This window comes from Lycium ferocissimum, chromosome 1 (genome assembly GCF_029784015.1).
Source record: "Lycium ferocissimum isolate CSIRO_LF1 chromosome 1, AGI_CSIRO_Lferr_CH_V1, whole genome shotgun sequence".
Classification (NCBI taxonomy): Eukaryota; Viridiplantae; Streptophyta; class Magnoliopsida; order Solanales; family Solanaceae; genus Lycium; species Lycium ferocissimum.
This window is the reverse complement of record NC_081342.1, coordinates 47,513,137-47,535,212: the sequence shown is the minus strand read 5'-3', so window position 1 is coordinate 47,535,212 and position 22,076 is coordinate 47,513,137. Positions and strand designations below refer to the sequence as shown.

General features: G+C 38.4%; 1 protein-coding gene across 1 annotated transcript; it reads left to right on the top strand.

The window, feature by feature from the left end:
- The first annotated feature begins 19,923 nt into the window (after positions 1–19,923).
- Positions 19,924–21,759, top strand: LOC132054897 (probable methyltransferase At1g29790). Its single transcript, XM_059446854.1, has one exon. The coding sequence runs from the start codon at positions 20,068–20,070 to the stop codon at positions 21,328–21,330; it is 1,263 nt and encodes a 420-aa protein (XP_059302837.1). The 5' UTR covers positions 19,924–20,067; the 3' UTR covers positions 21,331–21,759.
- The last annotated feature ends 317 nt before the right edge of the window (positions 21,760–22,076 follow it).

Below are 22,076 nucleotides of genomic sequence, written 5' to 3'. Positions count from 1 at the left end.
AAATCATCATCGAGAATAAGAAGACGTTAGTAGGGAAAAGTTAATACCAATCACCTGAGCGTTACCACAGATGGAACTATGATGAGATTGTAAGGAATTAAGGGGATTCGGCCAAGAAGCCAAAAGGACATGATATATATACACACACACACACACAAAGTCGACCAGTACTAAGAGGGATAATCTAAGATAGCACCAGAGAAGCGAGTAAGGAAAAGTGCTATAGCCGATAGCACCAGAGAAGCGAGTAAGGAAAAGTGCTACAGCTGAATAAGAAAAGTTGTTCATTGGTGGAGAAATAAAGAGTCACAAATTGGTTGGGTTAAGCCAACAGAAGGGGAAGTCATGGAAATAGTTGGAGATAAGATCACGAGAAAAGTATATAAGGATACAACAACAACAACAACAACAACAACAACAACAACCCAGTGAAATCCCACAACGTGGGGTCTGGGGAGGGTAGAGTGTACGCAGACCTTACTCCTACCAAGGTAGGACGGCTGTTTCCGAAAGACCCTCGGCTCAATAAAAAGCATAAAAAGAGGTCAGATAAGGCTAAGAGATTCAAAGCGATATGAAAATGAAATAACGCAAGCGACACAGACAACATAGGATAATCAAAGCATAGGAAATAACAGAAAAAACAGAAATCGGAGCACAAGAAATTATATTGCGATAATGCGACTACTAATAAAGAAGGATAACGAGACTATCTACTAGCCTTCTACCCTAATCTGGGTCCTCCAAACCCTTCTATCTAAGGTCATGTCCTCGGTAAGTCAGAATCGTGCCATGTCGTGTCTAATTACCTCTCCCCAATACTTCTTCGGCCTACCCCTTCCTCGTCTGAAACCATACATGGCCAACCTCTCACACCTCCGCACCGGGGCATCTGTGTCTCTCCTCTTCACATGCCCAAACCATCTCAATCTCGCTTCTCGCATCTATCTTCCACTGAGGCCACTCCCACCTTGTCCCGAATATCCTCATTCCTAATCCTGTCACTCCTGATGTGGCCACACATCCATCTCAACATTCTCATCTCGGCAACTTTCATCTTTTGAATGTGAGAGATCTTAACTGGCCAACACTCCGCCCCATACAGCATAGTCGGTCTAACCACCACTTTGTAGAACTTGCCTTTAAGTTGTGGTGGCACCTTCTTGTCACATAACACTTCGGAAGCAAGCCTCCATTTCATCCACCCTGCCCCAATACGATGTGTGACATCATCGTCAATCTCCCCGTTGCCTTGCATAATAGACCCAAAATACTTGAAACTACTTTTCTTCTGGATGGCCTGGGTACCAAGCCATCCTCCTGAGGTGCTTCACTGAACTTGCACTCTAAGTACTCTGTCTTGGTCCTACTCAGCTTAAACCCTTTAGACTCCAGAGTATGTCTCCAACCCTCCAGCTTAGCGTTAACTCCGCTACGAGTCTCGTCGATCAGGACTATGTCATCCGCGAAAAGCATACACCATGGCACCTCACCTTGAATTTGCCGCGTCAATCCATCCATCACCAAGGCAAATAAAAATGGACTAAGAGCTGATCCTTGATGCAACCCCATCACAACTGGAAAGTGCTCTGAGTCTCCTCCTACTGTCCTTACCCTGGTTTTGGCTCCCTCATACATGTCCTTGATCACCCTAATGTACGCCACAGGTACACCTTTAGCCTCCAAGCATCTCCATAGGATCTCTCTTGGAACTTTGTCGTAAGCCTTTTCTAGGTCGATGAATACCATATGTAAGTCCCTCTTCCTCTCCCTATACTTCTCCACCAGTCTCCTCACAAGATGAATGGCTTCTGTAGTTGAGCGTCCCGGCATGAATCCGAACCGGTTCTCTAAAATAGACACGCCTCTCCTCACCCTCATCTCCACCACCCTTTCCCACACTTTCATACTATTGCTTAGCAGCTTGATACCTCTATAGTTATTGCAACTCTGGATATCTCCCTTGTTCTTGTATAGAGGGATCATTACACTCGACCTCCATTCTTCGGGCATCATTGCCGTCTTAAAGATGACATTAAACAACCTAGTCAGCCACTCCAAACCTGCCGGGCCTGCGCTCTTCCAAAATTCCCCAGCAATCTCGTCAGGTCCGGTCGCTCTCCCCCTGCGCATCCTACGAACAGCACCCTTAACCTCCTCAACCTTAATACTCCTACAATACCCAAAATCGTGACACCTTCCTGTATGCTCTAAATCTCCCAACACAATGTCTCTGTCCCCTTCTTCATTCAAGAGTTTGTAGAAGTATGACTGCCATCTCCGTCTAATGAGAGTCTCCTCTACCAATACTTTGCCATGCTCGTCCTTGATGCACTTCACTTGATCCACATCATGCGCCTTTCTCTCCCTCGCCTTGGCTAGCCTGAACAATTTCTAATCCCCTCCTTTCTCCTCTAGTTCAAAGATAAAGGCATTCAAAAGTTGCTATTTTTGCCGTCGAAACAGAAAAGATGGGCATTTATGACCAACTTGATTGATAAACCGAAATGACAGATAGGTGCATCAGACTATGAGAAAGACTTATTAAATGAAAATCGGGTGAAGGTCCAAAGTAAGAGGAGGACCCTAAAGCAAATGATCAAAGGATATCGCGTTTGATTAGGATAAGCTGGTGACAATGGAACCTCATGGAACGAGCAAAATAATGGCCCTTGTTGGAAGGGTATGAATGAGGCTACAGACAAAGAAAAGGAGTGGAATGATTAGAATTCACCGCATAACAGGGAACCTTGGTTAATCTTCAACAAACCTCTAAATTCACCCCCCCCCCCCCCCCAATTTATTAATCGGACTAAGGATTAGAAAATTTTAAGAGTGATTAAAGGAGAGGAACCGTAAAAGAAAAAATTCAAGATATTCTTGATACGAATAGCCAGCTCGAACGTAATAAGTCAAATCAAAGGAAGAAAGGATTAAGCAAGGGATTTTGTGTTGCACTAGCTGAGAGATAAAATAACGCAGGAATTGATTCGGCTGCTGTAAGAAAGCAAAGAAGGCTATAATATGACCAGTTTTGAAATTATCTCAAGTGGAAAGTGCGTCAACCCCAACAAAACAAAGGCCGGGGATAGTTGTGAAGTATAAGAAGGATACGTAGAGATCGGAGAGAACAAGAATTCCTGAATAAAATGAAGATGGGATCAGAAAGAGCATATAAGAGTGTATACAAAGGAGGTGAAGAGATAACGAGAATGACTATGCACGAAGAGTTAGTAAGAAAAAGGGGCGACCTTGAGCATGAGCATAATTTTTTGCCACAAAAGAAGAAGGATAAGTGGCGCAATTCAAATAAGTTCAGTCTTAATGAGCAAGTTAGACTGCACGTAAGTAAGGCAAATACAGGTAAGAACATTGACATCTACCTTAGAGCGAACTCTACTTCAACATTCGAGGACGAATGTTTTCGAAGGGGGGGAGAATGTTACACCCCGTAGTTTTGTACGTTGAAATTCATAGGTGTTGGCTATTTTAAGTATGGACATTGGAGTTACCTCCAAGGATACATGAGATTAGATGCGCTTATCTTATGTTTATGAGGGTTTAAGTTCATATAATAAGTTATGGAAGGATTGGAGGGCAAGTGAACCAAGGAAATTGAGTTTGTTGGATTTTAGAGAAAGTATGAGGGGCAATTTTGGCCCTACTTGAGGAAAGGATATCTTTTAGTATATGAGGAATTTTGGAGCAAAGCAAAAGCCTAAATTGAAGTTCATGAAGTCTAGTTTCCAACGCAATAAACCGTTTGTCGATAGGACATCGGAGTGGAGAGTTATAGACGTTACAAGTTAGGCCGCCTGAGCAGAAATTAACCCTTCGCGAACGAGACCAAAGGGTCGCGAACGCGAAGAGGAGTTCTGAATAACCCTTCGCGCATGCGACCCAAGGCCGCGAACGCGAAGGGCAAATTTTAAGTCGGTGCAAACCGACTTAAACACTCTATAAAAGGGGAAAAACCCCTCATTTTCACCTAAAACATTTCCCCAAAGCTCAGCCAACATATGAGAGTATATTTATATCACAAAATTGAGGATTTTGAGTGATTTCAAGTGATGGCACATTAATGGAGGCTCAAGTAACGTGTAGTTGTGGTTATAGTATTGTTTTGCGATAGAGTTAGCTTGGATTCAAAGCAAATATTGAAGATCTTGTGGATCTAGTGAGAATAAGGTATGAATATGTCCTTATTAATATTAATTTCAGTTTATTTACGGAGATAAAGTTATTAAATAGTCGTATAACAAGTTGGTTAGTTGAGACACTTGGAAAACATCGTGTGGGATGTTTTGTGGAGCCTATTGGTGTTGATAATGTTGTTGTTAATGTTGGTATTGGTATTTTTGTTGTTTGTTGTTGGTATTGTGATTTCGGGCTAGGCATATAAACAGGGGAGATGCTGCCCGAATTTCGACAGATTCAAAATAGATTTAAATTAAGGGCTTAAGACGAGCGTATGATGATGAGTCTAATAATAGTATGAATGGTTTTATATGTATATTACGAGACTACGAGTGATCTTAAGTGAATTTCAAGATAAGAAGTAAGTTGAAAGTCGAGAAAGTATCTTCCAGGTATGTTAAGGCTAGTCCCTTTCTTTCGAAGGCATGATTCCTAAGTTATGATTCCGGATATTTTGCCATAACATTTTACATCCAAAAGTTAGAAGTTCATGATTCTTAAAAGCTTCTTATGATACTAAAGATGAGATGTTTTCTATAATGAACATGATGATGATGATTCTAATTCTAGAAATTCCAAAAGCTTATGATTTTAATGCTATTATGAGATTATTGAGTTTATTTCATGATTTACTTGATTCTATTCATTGTTGTTGATCTCACCTTATGTTACTTGTTCCTTCAAGGTGAGATATAGCGATAATGATTGTTCCATAATATAAATCGGAGGTTACCGACCTTACGTCACTCCGATAAAGTTGTAGCTTTCATATGAACTTTCATGCATACTATTTACATTATGTATGTATATATATATATATATATATATATATATATATATATATATATATATATATTTATGGATTGAGCCGTACGTTACTCAACACTAACATATTATATTTATGGATCGGGCCGTACGTTCCTCGGTACTAACATGTGATATTCATGGATCGGGTCGTACGTTCCTCGGCACTAACATATTATATTTATGGATCGGGCTGCACGTTCCGCAGTACTATATTTATGGATCTGGCTGTACATTCCATAGCGCTAACATTTATGGATCGGGCCGTACGTTCCGCAACAGTAACATTTATATTATATATATATATATGTGTGTGTGTGTGTGTGTGTGTGCGCGCGCGCGCGCTTACTTACATATGATGTCTAAGATTCAAGCATTACATATTGTACTTTCACAGATGACAGGTTATCTTGGTCTCATGTTATGTTCCACGTTTCTTCTTATGTTATTTTCATGTCTTACATACTCAGTACATTATTCGTACTGACGTCCCTTCTTGTGGACGCTGCGCTCATGCCCGCAGGTAGGTAGGGAGACGGATCAGACCCGCAGGTGTTTTATCAGCGGATTCTCAGGAGCACTCCACTTGCTTCGGAGCTGCGGTCTATTTAGTATTGGTCCTTATGATCATATGTATTCTATGTAGAGGCTCATAGACGTGTGTGTATAGTTAAACGTTTTATAGCTCCATCGGTTCATATTATTGTATACTATATTGGTAGCCTTGTAGGCTGGTGACGATGGGCATAATTGTTGATGATTATATTGAGATGCACCGTTATGTTGTGGTATATGTCCTTACAGGTTATGAGAACCATGAGCTACCTTTGGGGTCCACCCAGAAATGATTAGGAGATGTATGCTCAGAGGTACTCGGTAGGTTAGCTCCGGGTGCCCGTCATGGCCCTCTGGTTGGGTCGTGACAGTAACTAAAGTCCCCAACTAAGTACTACAAAAAAGTTGGATAAAAGTTGGCCCTTATATAATATAGTAATATAGTTTTTGTCTTTGTGGATGGTTGTTTCTTTTAGATGACAAAATTACCATTCACAGCTTTTTAAGCATTTTAAAGTGTCTTAAACTTCTTTATATTTATCACATTGAAAGTGACAACCTAAGTAATAAAGAAATAAAATGGGGCTAAATATATGACACAAAAAAAAGTCATGGTACATACTTCACTTGCAAAAAGTTGAACTAACATGCCATGTAATTACCAAAAAGGTTTGAAAGTGTCTTAAATTATTTGGAACATACTTTGATATATCATGCAATAAATAGCAAGTACAAGGGCAAATTTGAAAGAGCTCTTCTTTCGATTAGCAAGATGCTCAACTAAATAGTTGAGATGCAACTAAGGACTACAAAAATCATTGGATGCCCCTTATATATAATAGTAATTACTAGTGTCATTTGGCCCGTGCTTACCGATGTTAAAATTAAATTTGCAGATATTTTTAATTTTTTTTTTGTTCTTGCTTCTTTGTTTTTTTAATATTAGTTTGACACTTTCTAAAGAATTCTAAAATATTAAAGTAAAAAAAAATTATCTGAAAGTTAAAGGAAAACATTTTTCTTAGTTTATATATTAGACTAACAAACAAAAAATTTCTAATTTCTATTTTACTGACTTTTTGAGATAATTGTCTCCAATGATCCAATAAGCTTTTCATATGTTACATTAATTTCATTTGTTTCTCTGAATTGAACCTATATTAGCTAATCCATTTTTTACAAAAAGATCCTACTAATTGTCAAAAAAAATTAATGCTATAATATTGTTGTATGATGAAATCAATAAAGTTGACTTATAGATCAATATAATAATTAAAAGTTTTGGTATTGCAAGATACTTTTGTATATGTTCTTTCAAATTAAACAATAGAAAAAGTACTGCAAAAACAATGAAATTAAATTGTTGTTACTTTAAGCTTTCTTTTTCCTTCCAAAAAGTGCATGTTAAAAAAATCTTTTTTCCTTTTTCTTGATTTTATGAACTTATTTATGGAATGTACATTATAATAATTTTTTCATGTTGAACTTAAATATTTTATCCGAAATCATATAAAATATTGACTATCATGTATTTCCCAAAATATTTTAATATTAAAAAGGTGAAAATATACTTTTGCAATTTTTCAATATCATTACTGCTTAGAGATCAAATTGTATTTCCTTTAACTACATTTTTCTTCAAAGAGTTTCATAATATATATGAAAATAATGTTTTATAGTTCCTCTTTTAATATAGTCATTTATTAGATAAATTTTATGTTAAAAGTGTATGCAGGTAAATTTAGATTAATTATGCACGTAAAGTTAGATTAATTAGCTATCGTACTTCGAAATTCATTTTTCGATTGAGACAGAAGGACTATAATTTACATTTCTGATACATTTTAAAAATATTTAACAATGATATAAGTTGTTAGTGTTTATTCTTTTACTTTAAAACTTAATCCTACCTTAAGTGAAATCTTTGTTAATTATGTATGTTTGCAAGCACGTAACAACAACCACAACATACCCAGTGAAATCTCACAAAGTGGGGTCTGGGGAAGGTTTGCTTGCAAGTGTTATATCCCGTATTTTTATACGACGGATTATTCGTAAGCTAATCAACATAAATCCAAGGATCGGATTATTTTGGGGTATGAGACAAGGACTTTTAATCCCCGATTTTAATTAGTGCATGAATTGCTTATAAATTTTAATTAGTATAGAAATATTAGTAGAGATTAGGGATTAATTAATCATGATTAGATTATTAAATGGGGATTAGTGATTAATTGGTTAAACGTTGGAATAAAGTGGGAGAGTACAGAATTAATTATGGTGCTAATTAGAGACAAATGGATAAATATCCTTGTTGGGCTGCCACATGGAGTTAATTAGGTCCATAGGTGGCTGAATTATTCTTGAATAATCTTGATGAGTCAAGTGCACATTAAGTGCAAATATGACACGTGGAAAGAGAGAAAGGTCCACTTAAAAAAAAAATTACGTGACATTCTTGGCTTTTGGATTAAGAAAGAGTTGTGACATTAGTTGGTATGAATATGCTACAACGTGAGCTATACAGATGTAGCAGCAACATAACTTGCAATTTTAAAAGGAGCAAGGTGCAAATTTTATCTCAAGAGCAACATATGAGTTTTGCCCGGTACTTCGATCGCGTTGTTCCGTTTGTTGTGTTGTCGAATCCGATTTTTCTTCAAAGTAAAGTAAGATGGAAAAAGAGTAGTTCTTGGCATATAAGGTAAGAAATCCTCTCTCCTAGATGTATTTGAGTTATCCGAATCATATCTACGTTGCTAGATGAAAGAATTACGAAAACTATATCGAAAATCGGATAAATTGTTGTTGTTATCATGTGGGCTGTTTTGTGGTTGTTATGAATTGTTTGTGGGCTGGAATATCGTGGGATTGGCTGTAGTTGTTGTTGTTGTGTTTGTTGTTATACTATATATATATACGAAAATAAAGAAGAGTATACAAGCATCGGTATAGGAATGTATATTGGGCTGTTTTGGAGGTGATTTAAGGATGGATTTGATTCTATTTGGATATGTATTTGTTGATATTGTTATTGGTATTGTGATTGATATTTTGTCTAAATTGTGGGAATTGATGAAATAAACACGAACTTGAGAATAAAATTGTCATTTGGAAATAGTTGAGTTTATGGGTTGTTTTCTTGTTATAATCATATGATACAAGGATAGAATTTGTAGCAAATGACTTCCTTATCTTGTTGAGAATGTTATTAAGTTAAGAAAGGAGCATACAAAAGGTGATATGGGTTGTACAGATCCTACTTCGAGCTTGACGATCATTATAAAGTATTATGAAGTCATTATGGATATATATGTTGTGTTTTGAGGTTTATTTTTGTTATTTTGGCTGTTGTTGTGATATATGGAATTGGGAGATACTAGTGATATTGGGGAGATGCTACCTGTTTTGTTTTAGGATCAAGTTATCAATTGATATACACGATATACGAAAGCCATCTAAAGTCATACATGTATTTCCTTATTATAGGATTAGCATCAGCATTACGACGGGTTCATTTTGGGTTTATATTGGCAACTTAAGGTATGTGAAGCTATCCCTTCTTTCTTTTGACATGTCTTAGATATAAGTGATGTATGATATAAGCTTTGGGGTAATTCTATTCATAAGTTTCGAGTGTGATTCATAATCCTTATTCACTTCTTGATGTTAGAACTCTTAAGGTAATTGAGTTATTGCCTCTCAAGTCTTCTATATATTGGATAGTAGTCGGTATGTATAAGCTTCTATCCTTAGAGACTCTACGATGATTAATGTTCTTGACTTCCATAAGCTATTTCACATTATCTTGATACATGTCTATGATTCCTAAGGCTCTATTTGATATAGTCCATAGTAACGTTCAGAGGGTACTTAATATGACTATCGCCTTTGATACTCAAGTGCAAGTTCATTCTACTTATTCTATTGAGTCTCAGATGATGATTTAATTTGCATATGGTTGCTCACTACTCTGCTCGTGCATACTATTATTACATCTTTCACCGTGTCCCGGGCCGGGTATGTTATCGTGCACAGTTTCATTGCATTGTTCACCGAGTCCCTCACTAGAGGGCCGGGTACGGTATATACATATATGATGATATGATGATGTGATGATGGCACCGAGTCCCATGATGGGCCGGGCATGGTATACATGTATACGACTTACTCACCGAGTCCATAATGGGCCGGGTATAGTATATGATATAGCTATGCATGATTTTATTTCATAAGGCACAGGTACAGTGATTTCTTGATTATCATACTTGTCTCCGGAATCTCTACTTCGCATGATCTTCCTTATTGTATTTCATGCCTTACATACTTAGTACATATCTCGTACCGACCCTCTTTCTTCGGGGCCGTTTCATGCCCAGTGCATGATACTCGATTTGGTGATCCTCCGACTTAGGACTTCTACTCAACAGTTTCTTGGAGTGCTCCATTGTTCCGAGCCTAGACTTTTGGTACAGATCTTTTGATGTATATATATATGTTTATCCAGGGGTACGGCGGGGCCCTGTCCCGTCATATGTCACTGTTGATACTCTTAGAGGTCTGTACACATATGTGTGGGTTGTATATGTTGTTCAGCTGTGTCAATATGACTTATGTTGGGACGTTCCCGTACGTAGTGGCAGCCTTGTCGGCTAGCGCATATATATTTTAGGATGTTCCCGTACGTTGTGGCAGCCTTGTCGGCTTGTGTATTATGTTATCTTTTGATTCACTGTGACTCCTCAGGAGACAAGTTATCTTGATATATATATATATATGACGTTCGAAGATGACATCTTATGTTTGCAAGCTTCCATATTATGTTTAGTTTCAGTTTGATTACATCTAACAGGTATGTATACGAGTGTCCAGCTCGGGCACTAGTCACGGCCTACGGGGTTGAGTCGTGACAGCAAGCATGTATAATAAAAAATTACAGGAAAAAATCAAACAAACTTTTTTTACGTTTAATCGGACGAATAAAATTTAACATATCATATGACAAATGGTAAATAGCATCAATAAAAAAAAAATCATAAGAACAATATTTTAATTCAATAATTAAGCCTATATAAGATATAAATGGATGATTTTTTTACGTGTCTATAATAAATTATTAAGAAAAAATCTAATTTAAAAACAAGCTTAAATAATATTTTCACATAAAAAAAATCATAATATAAAAAATCATAATATGTATGATTAGTGTGCTTCGTGGGGCCCATTATCACCTTTTTAATGAAATCATCACTTCTAATGGTATGAAAAAAGTCCTAAAGTTCCTAAAATTTTACCAAAATATATGAAGACTTTGTAAGTCATTAAAACTTTAATTAGGGATAAAAAAAAAACAAAAAAATTCATGTGAGGACTACAAAAAATGGATATTCTCCCTTTTATATAGTAGTAATATTGATATTAATTGTACCTGATTTAAAATTTCAACTAAACATCACACTAAAATTTACAACCGACGTTACTCAACCTAATACACCTTACTCCATCTGTTCCATAATAATTGATGTTTTTAGCTTGGACGCACCCCTTAAAAAAATTATTTACTCTTAGAAAGTAAAATTTCTAAGAATGTGTTTTTATTAACTTACACTAAATCAAATACCTTGAAAAAAAAGTAGCTCTTTAATAATTTCTTGATTATATATAACTATACTTATTTAAATAAGGGTAAAATTTGGAAGAAAAAATTAATGCCGTCTTGATTTTGTGGATCATCACTTATTTTAAAATAAAATAAAATACAAAGATAAAAACATGAGACGGGCTTACCAAAGGACCGGAATAACCCCTTTTGTTGAGTCTTCTTAGCTGCACGTGAGCAGCCCAATATTTATGCACTAGGATTACTCCAAACAAGGAGTCCGCGACTTAAGTAGCACTAAAAATAAAAAGTTGTACCAAACTAGTGCAAAAAAAAAAAAAAAATTCCATTAATAGATTTCGCACGAATTTCGTGCGTGAAAGGACCAAAGTGCAAAATTTCACTTTTGGCCTTTCACGCACGAAATTAGTGAATGAGGACCATAAATCGGCCCCTCATCTTCCCCACGATCGCGACGTCTCTCTCCCACCCGCCATTAACCCCTTTTTTTCAAAGGGTCCCAACCCCTTAAAACTATAATTTCGTGTTATTTTTCAATCCAAAACTCAATATTCTTGGTATATTGAAGTGTAGGAACAAGTTTCTAAGGTTGGATTTCGGAATAGAGCGCGCGTATAACACATTTCAAAAACTCAAAAAAGCTTCAATCTAGGTATTTCACTACAAATTTTCTATTACATTGTTAAATATATTATTATCTAAGCATGGTCATTGTATAACAAATGGTGGATTACTCGTTTTCCTTTTTTTTTTTTTTTTTTTTTGGGCAAATCCGTGCAATCGTGGACCGCCCATTTTTTGGTTTTTTTTTTTTTTTTTTTTTTGTTTTTCTATTGTTAATTAGTTAATTATTTATTGCTTGTTTATTTAGTATTTGTTAATTATTGGATTAGCGACTTAAGTATTTATTAATTGTTAGACTAGCTATTTCAATTGTTAGACTGGCTAATTATTTATTTTGTTTTTGCTAAGCCAATTGTTTATTTGTTAATAATTTCTTAATTGTTTTGTTTCATTAGTTAATTAATTGTTTATTTGTTAAATATACGATAATAATTTATTAATTTTTTGATTAGTTACTTAATTGTTTATTTATTAAATATATGATAATAACTTGTTAATTATTTGATTTGTTAGTTATTTGTTTATTTATTAATTATTTATACTAATTGTATCCTAACTAATTGTTAATTATTTAACTCATCTTTATATTTTAGGAATGAAAACCCTTAGTTTAGGATTCATAACCCGTAGCTTAGGATTGAAAACCCTTAATATAATTTTCTATAAAAGATTACGTAACTAATATTACTTGTTAATGATTTATTTAAAATACGTAAAATGATGGGTCACCACAATCTTTAATAAAATTTTCGATAAAAGATTACATAGCTAATACTAATACTAATACTACTTGTTAATGATTTATATAAAATGCGTAAAATAGATGGATCACCACCCTCTTGATCCGGGGCCCTTCGACCGAGAGTTACTGTATCTTCAGCCCGAGCATAGTCGCAACATATATGGACATCCGACCCGCAGTCCGAGTCACAGTCCGTACCCGGCAGGGGACTCAAGATGGAGATCTTAGTCGCCGCCCCCCACATCCTCGTGTCCCGGATATACTACGTCGGGGCGGTATCTACCGGTGCGTCGAAGTTGGCCTGCACAAAGACGATAGGTCGCTAGTGACAAGATTGATTGAGAGGTGGCGACCGGAGACGCACACATTTCATCTCCGCACCGGTGAGGCTACCATTACCCTTCGTGATGTGGAGGTCATTTATGGGCTGTGCCGATGGACGCCCATTGTATATCGAGGAGCCTCCCCGTGCCGCCGCCTTACCGAGACGAGTTGATTAGGCTCACCGGTTTATTTCTTCCGGATGGTCATATATCCGGCCGTAGTCGGCTTTTGTTGTCGGCCCTTTATGCTCACTTGCGCCTCACGCGGATACGCAAAGATCCGATTGGAGAGGACACGCCTCAAAGCCGATGTTGATCGACGTGCGCGTCTATACCTACTCATCATATTCGGGGCCATCCTATTCCCGAACACTTCGGGTTCGCATACGAGCTTGAGGTATCTTCGGTATATCGACGATCTCGCCGAGATAGGATGTTATAGTTGGCGCCGCCGTGCCGGGCTACATGTATCGAGGATTCTCGCCGATGTTCTATGGGCACGAGGGTGAGGTCCCCGCATTTTGCTCGCTCCTTCAAAGTTATATATTTAAGTGCGTGTTATTATACACAAAATATTTTTTTTTAAAACGACGACCGAGACCTTTTTTTAATTGACTATATCGTATATGGGGTGTGGACTAGGTTGAGACCTTTTCACCCATACCACCGACCCTCCCGCCGACTATCTTACCGTCCCGATGCCATACGCGCGGAGATGGTCGCGAGGCGTACGCCGACGCGTGGAGACGCACCACGCCCTTCTCCCGTTTAGGGATCGGGGCCAGACCGCATGACGGCGCGACGGTATGTTCATATTTTGGATTCACACGCTAGACCACATAACTACTATTTTAGTCTTATGTTGTTAACTAGTTCAATTCTTTTTACAAAGCTTTTATACGGACGCCGTATGATCATATTTTGATGAGCCGCCGGCGTTTTGTAGGGCCGGTCGGCACACGTGGATGTCGCGGTGTCCATTGATACATATGGATATCGTTGAGTATCACGCGCCCGATCGCGTGTTACATTTTACAATAAATCAAATCTAAATGTATTTATATATACCCGCGGCTACGGTTGGGAGCATGACCACTATACGAGGGACGAGCGTGCGGGCGTCGATGACGCGTGGCGACCCATACACAAAGCTATTAAATAAATAACGTTAATGTGTCCATAGTTGGGATGTGAGGACGGCGAGCCTAGCGGTGGCCTGACATGACACTCCCATCCATGTGTACACGGAGTGTGCACACGGATCACTCGCATCATTATTGGCAACCCCTCTAGGCGTCGTCCGTACGGATCGATATGTAGCTCGCAGAGCGCACGAGGCGCCGGGTAAGTTTTATTAGTCTTAAACTTAAACCATCGTCTTATGTACTACTTTACAAATTTATTAAATTGTTAATATTTGCAAACATATGCATGTTTTTTCACGGACCGTTCGCACGATGCGCTATGAGAGCACCGCCGTACGAGTCCCCCGAGACGGCGAGTAGGCAGCGCACGGATGATTGAGCTTGCCGAGACCGGTATGAGACAGCACATGACTTTGAGCGTCTCCATGAGCGTGTTCCGTGCCCCACCCGGGGGCGCAGCGGCCGTGGTCGCCGAGGAACCGGTGGCCGTCGCAGGGTGGTAGGGCCGGCAGAGGCGACGAGGCTCCATCGACTACGTATATCCCATCGACTTCTCATTCCCGCCGTCGACTTCGCCACACCTCTATATACGCCGGACCTTTTTTCGCAGTGTTATGTGCCCCGGCCTTCACTTTCACATCCACCAGCTCGTGATCCACAGGTGAGCGGCCGCCCGTGATCTACAGTGGTGGCCTACATTTGCAGCTCGACGACACCATGTTCGAGGACTTCGTGTTTGATATGGCACCATCCGCATCACCCGCCGCAGGGCCGCTCAGAGCCCTCTCACCATTGCATCTCGTAGAGGCCGTCGACACACAGGTTTGACTTTTACAACAAAGTAAAGTAATTTATTAATTATTTGTTTATTTAAGGTTCATTTTACAATCAATCAAATCTAAATTATTTATATATTATTTCAGATTCATTGTTCTACGCCTGTGGGTCCACAGGAGCGACCCATCCAGGAGACTACCTCATATGCACCACCCCACCCATCTCAGGAGCCTACAGACCCATCTCAGGAGCCTACTCAGGCGCCCGTTGACACACAAAATTCTATTAAATAAATAACGTTAATGTATTCAATATAAATAATGAATGGTACTAATTATTATATACTTTTCAGTTCATCCTTCTATTCGCCGAGGTGGCGACGCCCGACGAGGTAGAGGTCGAGACACCGCACCTAACTCGCCCGAGGTTCCGAGTGTGCCACGGGATCGATCCCAAGAAGAAGCACGTTCTAGTTAAGGGATCACGGGTCGTCAGGTAAGAGATGATGATCATGCGAGTTGGAGCGCCCGGTTATTAGGAGAGGAAAAAGGGCGATGGAGACGACGACGAGCCCGGCGGGGATGGTATGAGCCTTAGGCCTAGGATAGTCTCGTGCATACTACATGTGGGACCCATCCTCGATAGTGTATATACATTAGTGTTGTAAAATTTATCGTAAATAATATATATTTTTTGCATATTTAGTCTTTAAATTTATCATAAATTTTTTTGCATATTTTTTCACTTTTGGGCGTAAGTTCTAGAACTTTCACGCACGTTAATATTTTAGTGCGCCAAAGTGGAATCCAAATTTCCTTAAACCCTAACCGTGCGTGAAAGTGGGAAAGCGTAAGTTTTTACACTTTCACGCATTGATTGTGTGCGTGAAAGTGGCAAAAACCGTTTTACCCTTTCACGCACAAATTCCGTGCGTGAAAGGGTAAAACAGTTTTGCCACTTTCACGCACAAATTCTGTGCGTAAAAGTGTAAAAATTTTTTTCCCCACTTTCACGCACAGATTTTAGGGTTTAGGCTGAAGAGTCCACTTTCACGCACATATTTTGTGCGTGAAAGTGTATAATAAGATTTTTGCACTTTCACGCACAAAATCTGTGCGTGGAAGTGCAACTACCGCCTACCTTTTATATTGCGCACCAATTTAATGCGCACTATAAGTATTGATTTGACAACACACCACGCATGACAATTTCAGGAATCTATGACACATAAAGGATTGATTTGACAATACGTTGCCGTATTTTTGACCGTTTTGTATTGCGCACCAATTTAATGCGCACTATAAGTATTGATTTGACAACACACCACGCATGACAATTTCAGGAATCTATGACACATAAAGGCTTGATTTGACAATACGTTGCTGCATTATTTGCGCGTTTTGTATTGCGCACCATTTTAATGCACACTATAAGCATTGAATTGACAACCCATGACAATTTCAGAAATTTATTTAACTCAAGGCTTGACGAGTGAAAAACTCATCAATTGCATAGGCCTAAGTCTTACAAGTCATAAAAAAAATCAAACTTCATTCAAAAAATGTCTCAAAATGCTTCGCGTGTTAAGGTTTCACTATTTTGGGATGGAGATATCGTCGAGGACAATTACTCCATTCGTTATAGTGTCAAACCAAAAGCCCATGTTAAATTTCCAACAACTTTAAGTTATGAAACACTAGTCGGTTACTTGCACGAAAGAATGAAAACTACACCCACCGAGTTTGGAATCTCAATAACCGCGATATCCACAAACAATATCAAACGGTGTAGTGCGTTATGGCATGCACAATATCAACGATGATGAATCTTTGAGTGATTATTTGGGATCGCCGAAGAATATCGTGATTTAGTATTCATTAATGTTCTTGAGATGTATGTTGAAAAGATACCCTCGGAACAAGTCCCTCAAGTCCAAATTATTCATGGTAACACTTATGGGACTTTAGTTCTTATGGAGACATTTTGAGTGTGGTCAAGTGGCGCCGGAAAATCTAAGCCAAAGAATTTAATCAAGCTCACAATGAAAATTGGTAAATATGGTTTTGTTATATTATTATTATTATATGTAGTAGCATGTGTTTGTTGTATGAATTGGTAAATAACCAGTTTTCAAATCTTTATAGGAACTATTCTCAAAACTCACCAGTGGTACCAAATATGGATGTTGGTCAATCCTCTCGCCGGTGGAGTTGATCATTCTCCACACCATGACAAGGCTTATGAACAACAAGAAGTTCATCACCTTGATATTAAATTATCTATATATATGTATGATGTTGGTATTTAAAATATGTTACTTTTCATGTAGGAGGATGAATGCACTTAATAATGAAGATTTTCCTAATTATTATGAGTCATCATCAAGTGATGACGATGAAATACCTAATAATGCAGAGGTAACCGATGATGAAGACGATGATGATGTTCAAGTTGGTATGACCAACAATATTCCTCAAAGCCAAAACCAACAACAACCAACGCACCAAGACGTACCACCACCGATGGCCGAAAACCCAACTTCTCGAAAGCCCAATTCAAAGGCATTCTAACAATATCCCTTATCTTGATAGCTCACAGGTCGTGATGACGCATTTGTCTTCACAAGAGAAGATTATGATAGTCGCTTAAAACCCGGATCAACCCAAGGATCTCAACAAAGATCGATGCTACCTTGCAAAGGGAATGTTGTTCGCATCCAAAAAAGCTTTGCAACGGCCGTCAAAAATTTATTGTTTTAAGGACATGAGAGAGTTTAAGGTTGATCTTGTGCTTGCCAACCTCAAAGATATGGAGGCTAATTTGTAGACGACGTATCAAGGTCTGTGAGTGGTTGCTTCGGGGAATTGTTAAGCCTGATGGTATGTGGGCTATCACAAAATTTCGCGAAAGACACACTTGTGATATGGAAGAAAATCGAGCAGATCATTATAATTTAGATACAAACATGATTGCTCAAGTGTTACTTAAAGACATTGCCGAAACGCCAAGGTAACTTATCCTACCTAGTACATTATATGTCTTATATCAATTGAAAGATTATTACTAAAAGTTGTTTGTTTAAATTTGTGCAGTTCCCCATTAAAGATTGTATTCGAAACGTTCAAGCCGTATATAGTAAAACTATAAGCAACAAAAAGGATTTCCAAGCGTAGACGCGCTTTTTGAGATGGTCTTTGAAATTGGCATACTTCTTTTCGATCGTCACACATAGTATATGGCCACACTTACACAACATTTTAATCCTTTACATTGTAGAGTGGCGACTTATAGAGGGTAAAATCTTCAACTTCGTATTTTGGACATTCAAACCATGCATTGATGGTTTTGCTCACCTTCCGACAACCAAAGATATCCATAGATAAAAACACGTACGTATATGGTGCCTACGACATCAAGCTCCTAATTGCAATAGGAATGGATGCCAACGGGTCAATATTTCCTCTTGCTTTCGCAATTGCCGCTAACGAGAGCAACGACACACGGGGGATCTTTTTGACCCATTTGAAAACTCATGTTATTAAGGATCGTCCGGATACGCGTATTATTATGTTCGATCGTCATAAAGGCATATTGCACAATATGGATAATTTACGGGGTGGCGAAATTCCTCCTTTGTTTACCATCGATATTGTTTAAGGCACTTGAAGGCGAATTTGCAATCAACGTTTCACAATGGCAAACGGCACTCTAAACAAATTGAAAGTGGGGGGGTAAATGCGATGGAGCATCAACAACGAAAATGGGTCGTAAAAACGGATCCGATCGAGCGCGAGCGAACCCGCATACGTTTGGTTGATGAAGCTCGATGTTCAAAAATGGACGCTTCATGCCGACGGAGGAAAAAGATGGGGCATGCTCACAACAAACGCTCGTAGTCTTTCAACGGATTGCCAAATCGCTCGAGGACTACCCGTCACCGCAATGGGCGAGAATGACTTTCAAGCAAGTGGTGGAGCGATTTGTTGTTAGACAAGGCGTGCCGAGCGATATTAGCCGACGGCGGGACACGGATGCCAAAGCCCTTCAAAACTATGGAGCATTATAGACAAAAATGTCGGCGTCACCAAATGACCGAGTATGACCCAATTCAACACGTGTATGAAGTTAGGACGGTTATTATAACGGTAAGGGTGGAAACGTGCATACCGTTTATGAGGCAACAAGAATATGCACTTGTGGTAAGTGACAAACGTACCACATGCCGTGTTCTCATGTCGAAGTGCTTCGAGAGAATGAGAAAAACGGTAACAAATTATGTGGCGGGGGAATACAAGGTCCAAAGTTACCTTAGAGCATATTCCGCCAATTCCACCCACTTGGTAATGAAGCTTATTGGCCAAACGAGCCGTTTTCGATGGTTGCTAACAAGGATTACATTAGAAAATTGGGCATTAACTCACGAGTCGTAGACCCAATCAAATGGATGTTAGTGAAAGAACTTACTCTCGCAAAGTGCTCTATACGTAAGCATATGGCCATGACAAGCGTTCGTGCGGGCAACAAGGCCGTGGTAGTACAAGCACGTCTCGAAGTAATAGAGCCTCTAGAACTTGAAGATTGTATTGTTATTGTAATTGTAATTTATTATTGTATTGCTTTGAATTAGTATTGTAATTAAATGGAATGAATTATTTTTTAATTAGTATAAACCTCTCGTATTGGATGAATTATTATTAAAACACTTAAATCAAAACCCTATAAATATTACAAGTTTCAAAACTTGCTTCGGGCACTTTAGAACCCCTAAAACGACGATCCAAACGTTTAAAGTGGACTTGATGTAATGAGCCGACATTATTGTACGCAAAAAAAGATATTAAATTTTATATAAAATATTGATATTTTAGAATTTTGAAATATGACTAATCTTTGCCCAAAGTATGGAAAAAAACGCGTGTTTGGAAAGGTAACGCAAAAAAAAAAAAAAAAAAAAAACAAGCCAGCTTTCCACGCACGAAATTTCATGCGTGAAAGGCTCAAACTGCATTTTTGCAGTTTGGTCCTTTCACGCACGAATTTCGTGCGTGAATACTACTAATGGAATTTTTTTTTTTTCACACTAGTTTGGTACAACTTTTTATTTTTTGTGCTACTTAAGTCGCGGACTCCCAAACAAGTAACAACCGACAAACATAGATCACCAAAGTCACTGTCCTAATAACAATTTATCCCAAATCTTCTCCCTCTTGCTTATTTTCAATGCTTAGTTGCTTACTCCAACTATAAGACAAAAGCATTTGCTCTCAAGGAGAAGCAGAGATGGGATCTGTTTCTTTGAAAATAGGTGATGGAACTGCAAGATTCAAGAGGGCTTCATTTTGTTCTTCTGCTTTGAATCTGCTTATGCTCTTCTCTGTAGTTACAACTAACCTTTTTGCTTTATATGCTTTTACATCTTCACCCAAGAACCATCATGCTCAGCATCTACTGCTTCCACATACCCACAAGAACATATCTTTGATCTCAGAACAAGTGTCTTTAATCCTCAGAGAGATTGATTCTTCTCAGAAAAAGCTTGCCCAGATGGAGAAAGAGCTCTTAGGCTATGAAAGCATTGATCTTTCTAGTTCAAAGTTTACAAGTGAATTGAGAGCTTTCTTGCAGCATCATTTGCTTCCTTTGGGTAAAGATTCAAGAACTGGGATCACTGAAATGGTGACTTCTGTTGGACATTCTTGTGTGAAATCTCTGGATTTGCTGTCTCAGTTTATGAATTACAAGGTTAATGCCCCTTGCCCTGATGATTGGAGTCTTGGACAGAAGTTGATTCTAAGTGGTTGTGAGCCTTTGCCAAGAAGAAGGTGTTTTGCCAAGACCATTCCAAAGGTTGGTTTACTGTCTTTTCCTGATTCACTTTGGAAAAATTATAGTGAAAAGATTTATAGCTGGAGTGGTCTTGATTGCAAGAATTTAGCTTGTTTGAATGCTAAGAAACTGAATAGAGATTGTGCTGGTTGTTTTGATATAATTAGTGGTTATGAGACTCAGAGGTATGTTAAGGCTAGGGGGAAGAATGATTTCCTCATTGATGATGTGTTAGCAATGGGAAATGGTGGAATAAGAATTGGATTTGATATTGGTGGGGGATCTGGTACTTTTGCTGCTAGAATGGCTGATAGGAATGTCACTCTAGTTACTGCCACTTTGAATGTCGATGCACCGTTCAATGAATTCATTGCTGCAAGGGGTCTTTTCCCTTTATATTTAAGTTTAGATCATCGCTTCCCCTTTCATGATAATGTGTTCGATTTGGTTCATGCGGGCAATGTATTGGATGTCAGCGGCCGCCCTGAGAAATTGGAGTTCTTAATGTTTGATATTGATCGAATTCTGAGGGCTGGAGGATTGTTTTGGTTGGATAATTTCCTTTGCTCTAGTGAAGACAAGAAAACTGCATTAACTAGGTTAATTGAACGTTTCGGGTACAAAAAGCTCAAATGGGTTGTGGGTGAGAAGATCAATGGATCTGGAAAATCTGAGGTTTATTTGTCTGCTGTTCTACAGAAACCAGTAAGAGTTTGATGCTATTGCTTTTCTCAGGGCAGACAATAGGGGTAGATTTTCTCATAGAAAAGTTCGGCAAGTTCATTATTGACATAGAATAAGTGAACACATCCGCCTTCTTTTCCCAACTGCTAACCAGCATCATAGGAGGCGGGTCCGGCTTTGTGGCAGGTATTATATGTCTACGATCTGTAAGATTATTCACTTATATTTGTATTGAACTAGATACTGAAAGAACCACTTGAGGTTAATGGGAAAATAACTTGGAATCTGCTGGCATTGGCATGAGTCTTTTGTCTGTGTCAATTGTTTATTTGAGGTTAGGAAAAAAGAAATGTTTTTTTCCAAATTTCATTCACAGTCCAGCTGCAATTGAATTGTATTATTGGGATATATATCCTCTCATCTTGTCCCTTGATTAATGCATTTGGTTGATGCCTTCCGACATATCATTATTTTCGTGATGATCTGTTTGATATAGCTTGTGGTATGCTGCATACAACCTAAAACAGGTGTAATTTCTAAGACACAATAACTAAATGGCTCCCGAATTTTACACTCAAAAATCGTTGACTATTCGAATGCGTTAGGTACTTTTTGCCAAGAAAAGAAAAGTGTGAGAGGACCCTCTAGGGCTCCAGTATGTCATGCCTAGCAGTTAGGTATTTCTTTTACATCAAGTCACTGTAGTCCTTAGATATACTGCCACCTCCAATTGTTGCTCCATTGGACGGTGCCATCCATTGGCTTGGATTAGAGAATTA

Coding starts and splice junctions, on each gene's coding strand:
- LOC132054897 (XM_059446854.1), top strand. CDS start 20,068: ATGGGATCTGTTTCTTTGAAAATAGGTGATGGAACTGCAAGATTCAAG.